General features: G+C 39.9%; 4 protein-coding genes across 5 annotated transcripts; 3 read left to right on the top strand and 1 right to left on the bottom strand.

Annotated features, from left to right (window-relative positions):
• Nucleotides 1-1,105: 1,105 nt before the first annotated feature.
• LOC106295445 (pentatricopeptide repeat-containing protein At5g16420, mitochondrial) lies at nt 1,106-3,855 on the bottom strand. The gene is made up of 2 exons (XM_013731345.1): nt 2,575-3,855; nt 1,106-2,345 (listed from the first exon to the last, which is right to left on the bottom strand). Exons 1-2 carry the CDS (start codon nt 3,667-3,669, stop codon nt 1,287-1,289), a joined length of 2,154 nt encoding a protein of 717 aa, XP_013586799.1. The 5' UTR covers nt 3,670-3,855; the 3' UTR covers nt 1,106-1,286.
• Nucleotides 3,856-4,967: 1,112 nt separating this feature from the next.
• Nucleotides 4,968-7,783, top strand: LOC106343550. 2 transcript variants are annotated; one of them, XM_013782797.1, is made up of 11 exons: nt 4,968-5,175; nt 5,302-5,411; nt 5,519-5,792; nt 5,871-5,961; nt 6,042-6,167; nt 6,288-6,369; nt 6,479-6,596; nt 6,697-6,854; nt 6,938-7,052; nt 7,160-7,324; nt 7,409-7,783. In XM_013782797.1, exons 5-11 carry the CDS (start codon nt 6,077-6,079, stop codon nt 7,598-7,600), a joined length of 921 nt encoding a protein of 306 aa, XP_013638251.1. In that variant the 5' UTR covers nt 4,968-5,175; nt 5,302-5,411; nt 5,519-5,792; nt 5,871-5,961; nt 6,042-6,076; the 3' UTR covers nt 7,601-7,783. The 2 variants fall into 2 exon arrangements, with proteins under 2 accessions (XP_013638251.1, XP_013638250.1); XM_013782796.1 differs by having other exon boundaries at nt 4,972-5,202.
• On the top strand, nt 5,262-5,992 carry LOC106344464. Its single transcript, XM_013783838.1, has 3 exons — nt 5,262-5,411; nt 5,519-5,792; nt 5,871-5,992. Exons 1-3 carry the CDS (start codon nt 5,262-5,264, stop codon nt 5,990-5,992), a joined length of 546 nt encoding a protein of 181 aa, XP_013639292.1.
• Nucleotides 7,784-9,240: 1,457 nt separating the features above from the next.
• Nucleotides 9,241-14,856, top strand: LOC106344463. The gene is made up of 6 exons (XM_013783837.1): nt 9,241-10,606; nt 10,703-11,067; nt 11,175-11,729; nt 12,995-13,286; nt 13,368-14,648; nt 14,846-14,856. The coding sequence occupies exons 1-6, from the start codon at nt 9,241-9,243 to the stop codon at nt 14,854-14,856; spliced, it is 3,870 nt and encodes a 1,289-aa protein (XP_013639291.1).
• Nucleotides 14,857-17,173: the final 2,317 nt, after the last annotated feature.

The raw sequence follows: 17,173 nt of genomic DNA, 5'->3' as shown, positions 1-17,173 counted from the left end.
TTTTCTTTAAACATGTATAACTAATTTATAATTTTTTATGCCATACTAAGTCATGATATAATATTTTTTCATATTTTACATTAATAACCATTGTTTTTATATATCGTCTACAATTCTATAATTACGTCTATTTGTTCAATTTTGTATATGATATCGAATATTCATCATAAATAAATGGTTTAAGATGTCAAAAAAATTATTTACTTGGTGAATATAATACATCAAATATTATAAATACATTATTTAGTTAAATAAATATCCATAAACCGAAAATTCATATCTATGCTGGCGCGCGGATTATTTAAGAAGGAATCAATCCCATCGAACTATTTTTTTTTTCGGGCTATTGGAAACTACAGATAAGCGCCCACTGATTTAGGTAATTGTTTTGATTAAACTATTGAAAATTGCTGAGAGATATTTTAGCATGCTTCCCACCGACGTTATTGAGTTTATAACCAGCTTATCTTGTCTATCTCTTTTGAGGGTATGAATATATTATCCTATTTTTCATTCGAATCCGATATTTCTTTAAAACAGAATTTGTTATAACGAAGATACAAAACACTAAATATGATGTCGCAGTTTTGTCTTTTAGGATAGAACGATCCATGTCAATGTGATAACCTCGGAAATTATTTGAAGTGGAAAATTCAATCCGTAACAGATTATTTGAACAAATTCAACAACTAAACGTGAAATAAACAATCGAATACTGTCGTCGTTAATGGTTTTCTGACTTAAGAAGAGCAGGAATTAGCTGACACGTGTACGATGCGTGGCAGACACATCTTACATGGACATTATCATCTCCTTGAAATTTTCAAAATGATCTAGTGGATCCACGCGGTGGAAGAAATTATATATTCGCTTTCTACAAAGTAGATAAAGACGTTAAAAAGAAGGGAATTCGAGATTTGAAACAAAAGTTAGCTAGCCTATAGATAATGAAATAGCTGCTACAAATGCCTGGTTAGTGTTTTCATTTTCCCCAAGATGCTAGTTAAAACTTAAAAGTTAAAACAAACACCGGTTCAGCATTGTGGCCGGTTAAGGCGGCACGAAATGAAACCGATTGATCTTTTGGAAACTGTAGAATAGAAAATGAAGCGGCGAATGGTTTCCAAAATTCCAAAGGAAAAAAGATTATTACATAACACAACACTGTAACTACTACAGTTTTAAAATCAATGGAGGAAACATAAAACTCTGAAACGTCACTCACAACATTAAACTCTGGAGGAATGATGAAAGCTTCAAAAGTTCCTTTCACTTTGAAACATCTTCTATCGTCTCACTCTGTTAAATCCGGACCCAAACGATGGTGATGCGCCCATATCGATCTTCAATCTATCCGAAGGCAGAAACTTCCGCGCTTCCATATGCTTAAACATCCTCCTCGCATCTTTCTCAAACCCACCGGTCTTCAACCCAGTGATCACTCTCTCAAACTCATTAGGTCCCATCTGATCTCTCTTAGCTTCCAAAACACCAAGTGCTTGCAGAGTCTTCTTCTCGTTCCTGGCGGTAGAGTACATATAGCACAAGCTCACCTGGAGCTCAAACGGTGGAGCTTCCCCTAGCTGGGAGATCTTAACCAGAAGCTGCTCAGCTTCCTCTATAAGCCCGAGAGTAGCCATCCAATCAACAAGAACCGTGTAAGTGATCACACCGATCTCAATCCCGTCTTTCTCGAGCTGCAGCAACAGTCTCAGCGCTTTATCCAACGAGTTCTCTCTCTTATACGCTCGGATCATATTGGCAATGCACTTATCATCGGGTTTGAACCCGCGCGTTCTCATCTGATCGAAGTTGATTTTGGCTTTATCCGCTTTCCCTGCTCTCCCGTACGCTTCCACGAGCAAGCCATAAGCTTCGAAACAGTTCGTGTCCTTGAAATCAAGCTGCATCGAGTTAAAAATCCCAGCAGCTCCGTCGGCGTCTCCCGTTTGCGCAAAAGCTCGAAGCATGGCCATGTAGACTTCATCCGAACACTTCATGTCTCTTGCCTCCATGTCTCTCATCAACCTCTCGCCTAGTTTGGGCTTGCCAGCGTTCACGTAGCCCATGATCATCGATGTGTAGATCTTATTGTCTGGACGTAAACCATAGCTCTTCAAGCTCTCGAACGCCTCGGTGGCTCGCTCGAGGTTGCCTGATTTGCTGTACAGATGGATCAACGCAGTCGCGATCGAAATGTCTGGAAATATCCCATTTTGAGACATTTTCTTGAGTATCCTCTCGACATCTTCCGTGTGGTTCTCTTTGGCATGGAAGTGTATGAGCTTTGAGTAGTCCGAGATGCTTGCCCTGAACGATTTATCTTCCAGAACATGTTCTGCCACCTGTTGAAACATCAAAACCAGTACCAAATTGATTTAAAACACAAACAACCTTACACTATTGATATAAACAACAAACATGATCCTATTAAAAGAACTACATAAATCAAATCACAGGACTTACTAGCCAGAAACTAACCATGACTCTATTAACTGATACTAATCTCCAATTAGCAAATTTGATACGAGTCAAGAACCAACACTATAGGAGAGTATAGGCCAAAGGTGTAACCTTTAAGTATGCATTGGTGTTTGCTTCTCTCAGCTGATCAAGCAAAGCAATCCAGTCAACACGTTGAGGCTCCAATAACTCAACCCATTCAGCAATCAATCCCGAAGGATCATCCTTTTCCTCCAAAGACTCGAGCTTCTCCATAACCAATTTGCATTTTCCAGTAACAGGTTTGGCCTCTCTCCAATCAGCTTCCTCCTCAGCTTCGTGGATCTTATCAGCCACTTCACCCCATTTCGGATCAGACAACTCAAGCCCGTAGATCTTGTACTTGAACTTGGCCTTACGCTTAGGAAGAGAGATACTCCGAGGTTGAACTTCATCAGAGTCAACAACAGACACGTCTTCTTCTTCCTCATCAGCCACTGCTTCGGAATCTCGAATTGAACTGTCCAAATCACGCATCTGTTCCAAGCTCTCGTTAAACTCAGCTTCATCCATCTTCTCCCTCGCCCATGAGAACCTAAGCTCCCTAAGCAAATCCCCACGGATCCCAATCTCTCCAGCGAACCTGCACATCTCCATCACCTCGGGAGACTGAACGTACACCTTCATCTTCTCCTTCTTCCTCTCCTTGTCCATATCTTTCAGCACCGTGTTGCTAACTTCCCAGATCGTAGCCCACAGATCGTCGCTGAACTCCGACGACGGAGAAGGCGGCGGAGCTGCTGATGATGATGATCCTCCGACCTTGCTGAACCCGCCTCTCTCGATCTCCGCCACGACTTTCTCGACGATGAGCAGGAGCATGCCGTCGACCATCTTCTTGTCGGAGTCCGGGAAGGCTTCCGAGACTTTCCCGCGCATTATCCAGACGAATCGGGAGAGGAACTCGTTCGTGGTCCCGTCTTCTTCTTCTTCCTCGTCGTGAATCTGGGAGGAGGCGGTGAGGCGGGACTCGCGCGTAGAGTGGAAATGGCGAGTGAGAGACGATGAAACGGGTCTAGGGATTGGTTCGTCGTAGCTTCTCAGATGACGATCGGAGCGAGAAATCGACGGTGTGGCGGCGGAGAAGTTTCTGCGGAAAGGTTGGGGTTTTGAAGACGAGAGTGAAATGCGACGGATCGCTTGTCGAGAGAGAAGGAGAGATTTCATCTTCTCCGATGGGGTTTTGAACAGAGACGAAGGTGGATTGGTAAAACCCTAAGCCCTTGCTAAATATTGAGTGGGGGGGGAAGAGAAGAAGATGAGGTCAAGATCACAGAAATGGAACTCGAACTAGGGTTGTGCCTTGCCGTTCTCGTAATTTTTCGCAGAGGACCCTCAATTTTATGATATAATTCTCATATCATCCAATACATCTACATTCTCTGTTTCGATCCAATACATCATATGCATCTTTTTGATATTTTCGGTTTTGCACAGGACAATAACATCTTCTTGTATATTAAAACACAACTCACAACCACATTGATTCATGTGTGATTTTTTAAAAAATAGACTCATACATATTTCTACAAAGTCATGTTACATTTAATCTCTAATCTTATCATTTAAATTTTGAACCTACCAAAAATTTTTATTTGGCTATCAATAATTGGATTTAAAGAATAGATTATCCATTGGATTATTAGATAGTATAAATTAAATAGATATAATTTAATGTTGTAATACTATACCTCCATATGTTAAATATTTAAATATTTATCGATATTATCTTTTAAAATTATAAATATTTTTTTTTTAAATAACAAAAATCATTATCTAACAATGATTAATCTTTACTACCTTAAACCAATGATTTTTTTTTAAAAAACTATACAGTTTATTTTTAAAATTAAACAAAAACTAAATGTTTAATTATTTACTCGATAATATAAATCAATGAAGCGAAAAATTTAATTTTTAAAAAACTTTCTAAATTTGTGAAATGTTACAATATCTTTGAATATGACAATAAAACAATATGTTACTAATCTTTATATATATAGTTACGATTTAAATAATGAAATAATAATCCGAAAATATATATATAGAAGAAGATACAAATACATATGAAAGTTTAAAACAATCTATTCAATGAAAAAAATATACCGTAAACTTGTTATGTTTTAAAAATTGATAGACATATATATTATAATATATACCAATTTAGAATTGAAAACAAAATATTTATATAAAAATAAATGAAAACAAAAATCCGCGCGGATCGAGATCTAGTTTTATTAACTTATGAAGGATCAACAATTTTTACGTAATTATATGACACTCTTATTAACTTGTATTTTGTTAATAAAAATAAATAATCTATACTAATAAAGTCAGTTTTTTAATCTCCATGGGGGAATAATGACATCTGTCACCTGCTGATTGGGTCATATTTTCGTATTGGGCTTTATTGCATAAACTGTATTATGTTTTTGAATGATATAGTGTCAGACCCGTTTCATAAAATATCCCTCAGGCCCGGGAAGGACTCACGTCCTCTAGGTCAAACCTTCCTCCCACGGACTCCGCTCTCTGCAGATGAAGTCGATTGATAACTCTGTGGCCGTTTCAACGTTTTCATGTTGCTCATCTTTATTGTTTCTTATCTTTATTTCCTGTCAATTCACATTGATTCCAACTCTTTCGCTTCCATGGTTACTCAGTAGAGCTTCGGTATAAATACCTCCTCATCCAGACATGGTCATTACAGCTACGACAAGAATCAGAAAATCACTTTTTTTCAAGTAACTGTTATTACCATGGCGAATTCTCAAGTCCTTCTTGCCGATTTGAAAGCAGGTCGCTGTTCGAACGTTGCGGAGGTCCGGTTGTTAAGGTTTTGGGAGGCCATAAATGTTAGGAAAGGGGGAGAGCTTATGAGTGTTGATATGCTCTTTGTTGATGAAAATGTAAGGATCTTAGCATACTTATTTCATTAGGATTCTGATTAGTTTTACGCCGTTTGCGATTGTTACATAAACATTGTTCTAACTTTAAAATTTCTTCTTGCTGACAGTCAACGCTAACGCAAGGATCTGTTGGGGCGAACCGTCAGCTAAGGTTCAGAGATCGTCTCAGTGAAGGCTCTCTCTACACGTTAACCGGATTTGACGTCACACGCAGCAACACCAATTTCCGTTTGTCTGATGCTCCTTTCTCGATTTGGTTCAATGAAGGAACCAAAATTGAGAAGATTCCAGCGTCTGTTAGGCCCATACCTACGGAGCTTTTCAGGTTCATGCCATACAGCCAAATACTTGAGCTCGCAAACACTGGCAAGCAGCTTCCTGGTATGTAATTTTATCTTTAGTAGTTTGTATGGTTCTGTTATAGCATGTGTTAACGTAAACCCCATATATGTTGATCAGACATAATAGGTGAGTTGAATGCGATCAGAAGCACAATCACAGACCGTTTACCAGGGGCACAGCGTGTCATGCTAACTCTGCGTCTTGAAAGGTTTTTGCTGTTTTATGAACACCATTTTTAGAATGAATCTTCATAGCATCAATTGACTTTCCAGTATTCATTCTCTGCAGTGGCGAAAACGTGTGTGTGAGTATGTTTTGACTCCATGGCTCTTGCGTTTCATGCCAAACTTGACAGTTATGGGAGGGAGCCCAAAGTCATAATTGTTACTAGCGTCAATCCTAAGATAGTTGGTGGTATGCCTTTTTTTTGTTACATGTTTTTAGTTGCACTCATACATATGTTCCTCGAATCCACGGCACTCTCTATTTGTTTGTGACTTAAATCTTTTTATTTATCTTTTTGTGTTTTGTCAGGCCGTCTGTTTTTGAATGGTACTTCCTGCACACATCTTTACTTTGACTCTGAGACAGCCGCCGGGAAAGATTTGTTTGACACGTACGTCTCATAATTTTACTTAGAGTTACACAACTTGATGTTGTTGCAAGTAGAGCAAGCCTTAGATTTACTGATTTGATGAGCGTCTTTACTTTCCTTCTCTTTTCAGGTTGCCAGGTCATGGGGCAGACCCAGGATCATCTACTTCGAAGGTCGTTCATGCACAGAAGATTGAACCAATGACCATCTCCGAGCTTAACCATTTCATTACCACCGCTGATTCACAGGTGATGTATCTTTTCCTATATCTACAAGTTGCAAATCCTAAATTAATGAAACATGTTGAGCTTATTCTTGTGATTGGTCTGCATCTTCAACACTTGACAGATAATAGAGTTTCTTTGCACCGCTAAGGTCACTGGTATCCAGCTAGATGACGGTTGGTGTTATATTGGTTGCTCCGGTTGTTCAAAGAAACTTGTCCGGGAGATATCCTCTTTCACATGTGCTTCATGCAATGAAACTAATGCTGTTGCTGCGCTCAGGTTAGTAAGATTTAGCTTTTGTGTATTAACCGTATTTAAAGAAAATAACATCAAGTTGCAGTCACTAACGTTGTATGAAATAGGTACCGAGTGACGTTGTCTGTCTCAGAAAACACTGACACCGCATCTTTCCTAGCTTTTGATATGGAGATGGCTAAACTGACTAACATTCAAGCTTCTGAGGCTGCTCAAATTGTGGTATGTCCTTCCATCAACCCCTCGCCAATACGTTCTGATATGGCTGTTGCTAAGAATACTTATAGAACAATGTTTCATGGTGTGCAGGGGATTGGTGTTGATGTCAGGTTGACACGGAACTTCCTCGGTCCCTTGCTGATATTGTTGGAAAAACCTACACCTTCCAGCTCAAATTGAATGATTTCAATTTCTCCTCCAAGCACCAAACCTTCACTATCTCTCTCATCTTTCCGGAGCGAGTGTTTGCGCCCATGTCTGCATTTGTAGTTGCTGTGTGTTTCTAATATGTTGTTAAATATGTTATTGTTTCCAGTGTCTGCAGTAATTAATATGTTCGTTTGTTTCATCCTTTATAGGACGGAGCAGATGTTCCCGTCGATGCACCTCCTGAGGTAGTGGCTCAGCCACCAAATGCCAACGTTGGAACCACTTCCACTGTAGCAGACAATCCAACTTCATCTGATGCTTCAGCTGCTAAACGTCCACCACCGGCCAAAGACCAAGATGATGTTGACAAGACTGCCCCAAAGAAGGCACATGTGGAATGAGTCCATTACTCTAGCTTGAACAACCACAGCTGCTTCAGTTTCTAATTATGCTCTACTTTTTTAATTTCTCCTTTTGGACTATCTCGCTTTGTCTTTTAAAGTGTTGTGTCATGCTTTAGTGTTTTTCTTGTGGTTGTGAACTATTTCGCTTTGGCTTTTAAATGAATGTGGTTGTTCTTTTTATTTTATAAATCTACTCCTCTTCTTATATCATTGTACTTAGCAAGACTTAAAAATATTCTTATGAGTTTGAAAATTTTGCATGGTTTTAGTGACCATAACAGATATAACTGAGAAACGGTGTCATGATTTAGTGTTTTCCATGTGGTTGGGAACTATTTCGCTTTGATTTTTAAATGAATATTTGTCCTTTTTATTTTATAAATCTACTCCTGTTCTTATATCATTGTACTTAGCAAGAACTTAAATTTTTTCTTACCGAGTTTGAAAATTTTTCATGGTTTTTGTGACCATAACAAGCATGGACATTGAGAAACGGTTAGCATATATATTTTACTAACTTCTCATTTATACTATACTTTAATAAAAAAACATAGCTTCGTTACTCTGAAACAAACACAAAAAAAATCAAAAAGATTAGAACATGATGATCCAACGCTCCCGTGCTGTACAAGCAACTAGAAAAAAAAACAATTACCGGGAAGAGCTGTCTCAGGCAAGGAGCACAACGACAAGGACAAGCATTTTAGACTCCTCGTCTTTATAAATTGGTTATGAAGATTTTTCAGACGCGACTTTTGGAATACACTTACCAAGGACAAGCATATTAGAGTCCCATGAGAAGGAAAGCTTAGCCAAACTGTGACTTCATACTAACAAAATGTCTTGCTCCAGTAATTAATAGTAACTGTAGATTGGTGTCTATACAACTCCCATTCTGTTGCAAATGGAAAGTTATTTCAAAGGCTGGCCGTTACAGACGTACCCGCATATTGTTCCTCTCTTCTAAAGCTTAACCAACAACGTATCAAAAGACATGGTGAAGACTCAAGCTGAAGGTAAAGCAAAAGCTAAAAGAGGGAGACCTTTCAAAAATCTTAATATTTCTGAAGCTTCTACAGCATCATCATCATCTACAGCGAAAAAAACCCATAAGAAAAGGAATGGTTAGTCCTAAACTAACTTCTTCCTACTCTGTACAACTAAGTATTATGACTAACTCAAGTCCTTTAAAATCGGATCATGCAGCACCTGATCTAGAGAGACCTTGGTTTCAAGAGCAATATCTATCACTTGCACCAGGCCTCTTGTCAGCCAAATATCAGATGTAGCTCGCTCTAATGGTAAATCATCTGTTATGCCGTAATTCAATTTCTTTCCACATGTTCTTTGACACACGTTCCCGTACTCTTTTCTACTCACAGTGGCTAATGGAAGACTGGCAAGACACAGAAGACTTGCAATCCGCCGAAGCAAACGTGACAAGTTGCAACAGCAAGGCAAGCTAAAAACATACAGATACTTTGCAACGCTTCCAACTGAATGTAATAAAAATTACTAACATTTTTTTTAAAACAGCAACTCTTACTACAAGTGGAAGCCGTCAAGGTATTATAAATCTGCCTGATCATGTTACACATACTTACCAGTACAATTGTGACTCAGAAAAGATTTTTGAAATGGCAGTGAGGAGAAGAAAACCAGATGTAAATAAGTGGGAGTTGGTAACATGCTATGCTTGTCAAGCTATTGTCTGGATTGGTGAGGCTGTGGTGCAGGAGACACGAAATTCTCCCAGGATGTTTAGCATATGCTGTCAGCAAGGACGTGTGAAGCTACCACCTAGACGTCAGCCACCATCACCTTTGAAAGAGCTGTTTGATAGACCCAGTTTTATGCTACAGATTCGAGTGGCTAATGGAATGTTATCATTCACATCGATGGGTGGTCAGATTGACCACATTGTGACAGGCACTCCTGGACCCTTCGCATTTAGGCTCCATGGACAGACTCACCACAGGATTGGCTCTCTCCTTCCACCTGAAGGCAATGCTCCACAGTATCTGCAGATGTATATAGCGGACACAGAGAATGAGGTAGCAAACAGAAAGAAGGCTTTCAGCAAAGGTACATCCTCTGTGGAGATTGATGACAGTTTGATAGCTGATTTAATCAAGATGTTGGATGAGAATAACCACCTGGCCAAAACTTTCCGTCATGCAAGAGATCGTCTTTTATCCGGTGATGCAGTTGAGTTAAGTCTCACCTTGGTAAATCAGAAGCATAGAGGGAGGCAATATGACTTGCCAACTGCTGGAGAGATTGGTGGCCTTATAATTGGTGATTTCAATTCAGAATCGGCAGGTAAAGACATTGTGGTTGAGTACAAATCAGCAAAGCTCCAGAGGATAAGCGATTTACACCCTCTATTTATGAGCCTTCAGTACCCATTACTCTTTCCATATGGAGAATATGGTTATGACGAGAAAATACCCTATGATGTGTCTGTCAACTCAAATATAAAAAGAGAATACATGACAATGAGAGAATATTATGCTCACCAGATCCAAACTAGGCCATCTGAGGGTATGACTATCATCAAGTCAGGAAGGCTACTACATCAGTATATTGTTGATACCTACACTGCAACAGAGCAGGAGAGACTTCGGTTTCTCAGACTTAACCAGAAGAAACTGCGAGCTGAATTATATACAAATGTCTGCGACACCTTAGACAGTGGAGATACAGATGCTGCGCACATAGGGAAAAAAGTCATACTGCCTTCTTCATTCACTGCAGGACCCCGCTATATGTCTGAGAAATATCAAGATGACATGGCTCTCTGTCGTTTTTATGGTAACCCCAACCTTTTCATCACATTCACAGCAAAACCAAATTGGGTTGAACTGAAAGAGCACCTGGACGCCTATGGAGGTGACTCGCCCAACAACATACCAGACCTTGAGTGCAGAGTTTTTAAACTTAAGCTTGACGAGATGATGTCAGACCTTAAGAATTGTGTTTTCCTTCCAAAAACGGCTGCAGGTATATTATAAGCTACGTTATATTCATACATGTGGTATCCTTGTCGTAATTTACTCAGTTTCTTGACTAACAATGTATTTTTATGCTATAATACAGTAGTCTACACGATTGAGTTTCAAAAACGGGGACTCCCCCACGCCCATATTCTTCTTTGGTTCGAAGGATTTAGAGGAGAGGCCACAGCAGCAGATATTGATCAGTACATATCAGCTGAGCTCCCTGACAGAGACACAGACCGAGAGGGCTTCGAGTTGGTTAAGAGACACATGATTCACGGGCTGTGTGGAAAAAGACGGCCACAATCACCCTGTATGGAGAAAGGAGAGTGCACAAAGAAGTATCCTAAAGCCTACTCAAACAACACAAAGATTGATAAGTCTGGCTTTGTTGTTTACAGAAGATGTGTTCATAGCAGCGCCTACGTTTTGAAAGGAACTGTGGAGCTAGACAATCAATACGTGGTGCCACATAACCTACCACTCCTTAAAAAATATATCAAGCCCATATCAATGTTGAGTGGTGCTGCAAGACCAGTGCTATTAAATATCTTTTCAAATACATAACTAAGGGGGTGGATCGAGCACTGCTACTGCTTCAGGAGAAGGGGAAGAGCAAAGAAGAAATAGAGAAAAAGAAAAAGCACCTTGAGCTTGATGAAATAGACAGATTTCAGGAGTGTCGTTATATTTCAGCATGTGAGGCTTCATGGAGATTGTTTTCTTTTCACATCCACCACAACCAGCCTTCGGTGATGAAACTGGAACTTCACCTTCCAGGGAAGCACAGGGTTCTAATTGATCCCATTAAGAGTTTAGAGCAAGTTCTCTCAAGAGAAAATATCGAGAAAACAATGCTCACTGCGTATTTTGCTGCAAACGCCAAATATGAAGAAGCCAGGGAGCTTACGTACATTCAGTTCCCATCCCGGTTTGTCTACCATAGTGACATAAAAGAATGGACACCACGGAAACATGGTACATCAATAGGCCGAGTCCCCTATGTCCACCCAGCTGCAGGCGACTTATACTACCTTCGAATCATCGTCAGCGTTGTTAAAGGGGCACTTGGTTTTGAGCACCTTGCCACTGTGGGCACTACAACATTTAAGGAGTATCGGGATGCTGTGGGAACCGAAATTCGCACTGTCGATTTCCGTTTAAATTAGGAAAGTAGGAGAACTCTAGTTTCCCAGAGGTCCCGGATATCTGTTAAACCACACGCCAAGCAATCAGAACACGCAATTAAAGACGAAAAGAAATAAGAAATTGTAAAAGAGAGCAAAAGGAGTTTTATTCCGAATCCGCGTATGAGCGTTACAACAAGGTAGAAGCCTTGGCTCGAGAGCTGTTGGCGAGATTCCTAGTTCTAACAACCTAAGACTACAAAACCTAGTTGAGTCGCAGCTCGAAATAACAAAAACGGAAAGTTGCCTAATTTCTCTAAGTGCTCAGTTTGCTCTGAGAAAAGTCCTCCTCGTGCCTCTCGCCTAGGACTCCTTATATACTCGCTCCTAGGTCGGTTTACGCTTTTTCCTCTTCTGCCCTTAAGCTGTCATAACTTAAAAATGGAGATATTCCATTTTTCCCGATCTTTCTAATTATCTTCGAATACTTCATATTTATCCGCGGAAACTTGGCATTTATCTTTCCTTGCGAACCAAGCATAAACCGTCCTACAGTTTATGGGCTTTTGGTTAAGAAAACGTAAGTGGGTTTCGAGTCACGTCTTAGGTCTCTTTGGGCTGTTGTTTGACTCAAAACGTTTATTACGGCTTCTTTCGATAAAAATAAACTTTCTGCGGTTTTTATCGTAAAGTTCGATTGATGACTTCAAATGACGAGAAACATGAAATGGGTTGGCAACGGTCTTCGGGAGATAGCATTAAAGAGTAGACGAGAATGCATGAATTCGTGTCGTATCGATTTTTAAGAAAGCACGGTCGCTACGTAGTGACCGCGCTTCGGTGAGAGCTCGGTCGCTACGTAGCGACCAGCTTTTGCGCTGGTTGCTAAGCGGCAACCACTTGTTCGCGTCTTTCTCCGATTTTTTCGTGAATGTGTTTTCTCCGCAAGATTCTTCGTAAAAATAAATCTTTTTTAAGATTTATTTTTCGTAAAAACGTTCATGCCGATTTTTACGGACTTTCAGACATTGATTCCGTCGTAACTGATTTTGACCCCAACTGATGCCTGCTATGCGCTTGGTTTATTGGACGATGATAATGAATGGCATGATGCTATAGTTTAACCATCTTTCTGGGCAACAGGTCATCATCAGCTAAGGAGGTTATTCATCACGATCTTGATCTACTGTGAAGTTGGGAACCCTCTTAAGCTTTGAAATCATGTGTGGAACATATTGGCTGAGGATATTTTGTATATGAAACAGAGAGAAATTCATTTTCCAGGCTTGATTCTACAGGAAGAGGAGTTGAAGCAGTACACATTAATGGAGATAGAAAGACTCCTCAAAGAGAATGATAAATCACTGGCTGATTTCCCTGGCATGCCAAAGCCAAATACCAGTGTTCTTCAGGAGATATCAAACACCGTCCTCCGGCATGAGCTCAACTATGACACCGAAAAAGAGGCTGCAGAGCATGACAAACTTTTTACCACGATGAATGAGGACCAGAAAAGCATCTACAGCTCGGTTATAGATTCTGTCAACAACAAATCTGGCCAGTTGTTCTTTGTTTATGGGGCTGGAGGAACCGGAAAGACTTTTTTATACTGAACTATTATTGCCAAACTCCGATCAGTTGGTAAAGTGGTGATACCAGTGGCATCAGCTGGAATTGCAGCACTGTTATTACCAGGAGGAAGAACAGCGCACTCTCGCTTCAAGCTTCCTCTCAAATTGAGCGAAACATCTCTCTGTGAGATTAAATATGGTTCTATGTTGGCAAATCTGATCTCCAAAACAGACTTGATCATATGGGACGAGGCTCCTATGGCTCACCGTCAGACTTTTGAATCGTTGGACCGCACACTTAGAGACCTACAGGCTATGGAGGATCCAGCAGCTGCTGATAAACCTTTTGGTGGAAAGACAGTTCTTCTTGGGGGTGATTTCAGACAGATTTTGCAGGACACAGTCAGAGCTTCTATCAGTAAGTCGTACCTCTGGCCCTTTGCACGAGTCCACACTTTAACCATCAACATGAGACTGAGCCAAGCTGACAAAGAATTTGCAAAGTGGATACTCGAAGTTGGTAATGGAACAGCACCAACTGTGGCAACAGAGGGTAGATGTGAAGAGGAAAGTGAGCAGGTTCTAATAGGAGAGGAGTTCATGATTCCGAGGTCTGATCATCCCCATCAGGCTATCTCAGATGCTGCTTATCCAGACTTCGTTAAGAATTATTTAAACCGGACCTATTTAACAGAAAGAGCTATCTTAGCACCCACAAACGCCAGTGCCAATGAAATCAACTCCTATCTCCTGTCTAAGGTTCCATCCGCAGAGAAAGAGTATTTAAGTTCTGACAGTGTTGCTTTTGAGAGCACACCAGAGGAGGATTTTACAAATAATTACACTCAAGAATACTTAAACTCGCTAGAGTTTCAAGGTTTGCCACCGCATAAACTATGTCTGAAGGTTGGTGCTCCTGTGATGATGTTGCGCAATCTGGACCAGTATAATGGGCTATGCAAAGGAACACGAATGGTTATTTCACGGTTGGGCCACAGAGTTCTAGAGGCTGAGCTTTTAACAGGGACTCATGTTGGAGACAGAGTTCTTATTCCGAGGATACAATTATCCCCAACGGACAGTATTCATCCTTTTACTTTTCGCAGAAGGCAATACCCAATCAGATTGTGTTATGTGATGACAATAAATAAGAGCCAAGGTCAGAGTCTGAAACAGGTTGCACTCTACCTTCCTAGACCAGTTTTTAGTCATGGTCAGCTGTATGTTGCTCTCTCACGAGTCACGACTCCAGAAGGATTGAAGATACTTGATGACAGTGAAGGCACGGCAAGGAAAGACGTTGTTACTAATATCGTCTACAGAGAGATATTCAGTAATCTCCAGACCAGTAAGTCACTTAGAACCAAACCCCGATCAATATACTTCTACCTAAACACATTATATACGAACCTAATCTTCACTCCATTCGTTACAGGAACAGCATAGAATCCCGTACTGGTACGTAAAACAACAGAAGTCAGGAACTGACGGTTTTCATGAGATGGTGATCCAATATTTAGACTACTCTGTTTTTCAAATTTGCAGATACTTTTTAAAGTCACAGACTCAACCGTTCTAAACACCAGATGTTTCTTACTTTTTATGCAACATGTTTGTCTTACGAACCAAATATATTATTGTCGCAAATACCAAATACAGTCAACGTCCTTAGCATATCTACGAAGCTCTATATTAATATTACGACACCGTAATATAGAGTTTGTTAGAGAGATTTTGTTTCAGACTTTTTAAAAAGTAAGTTTGTTAGAGTTTTATAGAGTTTTAGGACATTCAACTAAATCCAATAACTATATAAAATAAAACCATGAAGAAAAAAAAACTTCAGCACTTTAACAATTCCGAATAGCGTTCACACAAACGTTAAATATGTCATGAAACAATAGATTTAGAGCTGAATGTTTCTGTGTGTTATTAATCATAACATGGGTTTCTTTATGTAAGGATTACAAGTCATAGAAAAAGAAAGTATCCAAAAACCTAAACCAACTAGGATTTAGGAAAACTACTAATACATAATAATGGAAAGATAACAATTACAAGGAAAAAGAAATAGAGTTTCCTTTTTTCCAAAGCATAAGCCGTCTCTCTCTCTCTCTCTCCTAAGGTCACGGCTGCCTCTCTCTCTCTCTCTAGGGTTGGGCCGTCTCTCTCTCTAAGTGTATGGACCGGTTATGGACTGAGCCGGTTATGGACATCCATCAATTGATTTATAACACTCTCCCTTAGATGCCATAACCATTCAGAGATTGTAATACGTTTAGTTGAGCCGGTTATGGACATCCATCAATTGATTTATAACACTCTCCCTTAGATGCCATAACCATTCAGAGATTGTAATACGTTTAGTGTTGCCTCATTAAAACCTTATCAGGAAAACCCAGTGAGACAAAACCATGATGAAGGAAAAAGAGTACAACACGTACCACTCCCCCTGATGTGAACCTTAGTATAGGTTCTTTAGTCTACGCATCTGATGCGTGATCTTTCCTGGGCGTGCAGGAAGGGAGTAATCAAATCGGCCAAGTTTATTACTGAACCGTAATTGGACCATTTTGATCTTTCCGGTCTTTTCTCATGTCTTCTGACATCGCGTGTACATAGTCAAGAAGTGAACATTTGATGTCGACCACTCTATACTTTGGCCAGACATGTAGGACTATGGTCCTCGACCAAAAACATCCTCACAAATACTCTCTTTGGCTATTAGCTGCCTATGACGATGCTGATTGATAGGTAACAGACTGTATGAGTTTTCTCTATACTACCATCGACTATGCACTAATCTGATCGATCCATGTTGAGTCATAGACTTCTTTTATACATGTTCATAACTTGTCTCATGAGTGTCCAAGATCATGACTTGATCAATGATCATTGTTGTAATGAATTTTACAATCTTATCTAACTATGGCACTGTGGCCAAATACACTCATGAATCTCACATGTGGTCATCGATCTCTATTGCCTTAGGCAATGCCATATTCATTTTTCATTGCAGTCCTATCTTTATATTGATGTCGTCTCATGACCTCTGTTGTTGTGGATCATATCACACAATGAATATATATTATTAGGTCATGGACCTCGACTACACGAGCTTATGGACTATAACACATTTGTATCCGATTGAGAAGAATAGATTAAACATCTCCTCTCAGCCTCATGACAGTGTCTTGTGGAAGTAGATGCCTTATACAGCAGCAACAAACTATTCTGCTATGCCGGATCCTTACTTAAGGGATCTGATGTCGGATTGCAACATGATGGCTGATCTTTCGTTTCTACTAGCCTGTACTACAACCTAGTCGGTCCATGCTAGTGTTACAGATTTAATAGATAACCTGTATCAGTCTACTAACCTCACGAGATTCCTTATCTTATGGAACACTTTGGTCTATCTTGTATAGACTCTGTAGCAACTTGACTGTGTCTCTTTCTAGGTCATTAGATTTCGTTTGGTGCTAAGCAGGTTATGACTTAGTCATTCTTTTCTTTTCTTTTCGGGTCAATGTATGGCATCTCGATTAGCTAGCTATGTATAATCTTTTCTTTCTTTGGATGTCTATAATTCTAATCTGAGGATCTTTGCCAAGTCAATGATGGTTGATACCATTCTGTTTCTTATCATTCTTTACTCTTTACCAGCTTATAGCTTTCTCTTTTTAATGTTGGATAGTCGGGTTCATTGATCATACAATCCGTGTACCTGGCCACTTTCTGATCACCCATATTTGGCTCAAGGTCTCTTAGAAGTCGTGGGAGAAAGTCATACTCTTATCCAACATATATTCCCAATCCTTTTCTTAGGTTCCATCTTAGACGGCACATATGTCTGTGGTGGTTTATTCAAAG

The sequence above is a fragment of the Brassica oleracea genome, chromosome C5 (genome assembly GCF_000695525.1).
Source record: "Brassica oleracea var. oleracea cultivar TO1000 chromosome C5, BOL, whole genome shotgun sequence".
NCBI classification, from domain to species: Eukaryota; Viridiplantae; Streptophyta; class Magnoliopsida; order Brassicales; family Brassicaceae; genus Brassica; species Brassica oleracea.
This window is presented reverse-complemented; position numbering and strand designations above follow the sequence as displayed.

Excerpts from the sequence above, each read along its gene's own strand:
- LOC106343550 (XM_013782797.1), top strand. The coding sequence starts at position 6,077 with ATGGCTCTTGCGTTTCATGCCAAACTTGACAGTTATGGGAGGGAGCCC. Across the intron at positions 6,168-6,287 it reads CAATCCTAAGATAGTTGGTG|GCCGTCTGTTTTTGAATGGT; the intron begins GTATGCCTTTTT and ends GTGTTTTGTCAG. Across the intron at positions 7,325-7,408 it reads TGTCTGCATTTGTAGTTGCT|GACGGAGCAGATGTTCCCGT; the intron begins GTGTGTTTCTAA and ends CATCCTTTATAG.
- LOC106295445 (XM_013731345.1), bottom strand. The coding sequence starts at position 3,669 with ATGAAATCTCTCCTTCTCTCTCGACAAGCGATCCGTCGCATTTCACTC. Across the intron at positions 2,346-2,574 it reads ACACCAATGCATACTTAAAG|GTGGCAGAACATGTTCTGGA; the intron begins GTTACACCTTTG and ends ATGTTTCAACAG.
- LOC106344464 (XM_013783838.1), top strand. The coding sequence starts at position 5,262 with ATGGCGAATTCTCAAGTCCTTCTTGCCGATTTGAAAGCAGGTCGCTGT. Across the intron at positions 5,412-5,518 it reads TGCTCTTTGTTGATGAAAAT|TCAACGCTAACGCAAGGATC; the intron begins GTAAGGATCTTA and ends TCTTGCTGACAG. Across the intron at positions 5,793-5,870 it reads CACTGGCAAGCAGCTTCCTG|ACATAATAGGTGAGTTGAAT; the intron begins GTATGTAATTTT and ends TATGTTGATCAG.
- LOC106344463 (XM_013783837.1), top strand. The coding sequence starts at position 9,241 with ATGGCAGTGAGGAGAAGAAAACCAGATGTAAATAAGTGGGAGTTGGTA. Across the intron at positions 10,607-10,702 it reads CCTTCCAAAAACGGCTGCAG|TAGTCTACACGATTGAGTTT; the intron begins GTATATTATAAG and ends GCTATAATACAG. Across the intron at positions 11,730-12,994 it reads TTAAGGAGTATCGGGATGCT|AGAGAAATTCATTTTCCAGG; the intron begins GTGGGAACCGAA and ends TATATGAAACAG.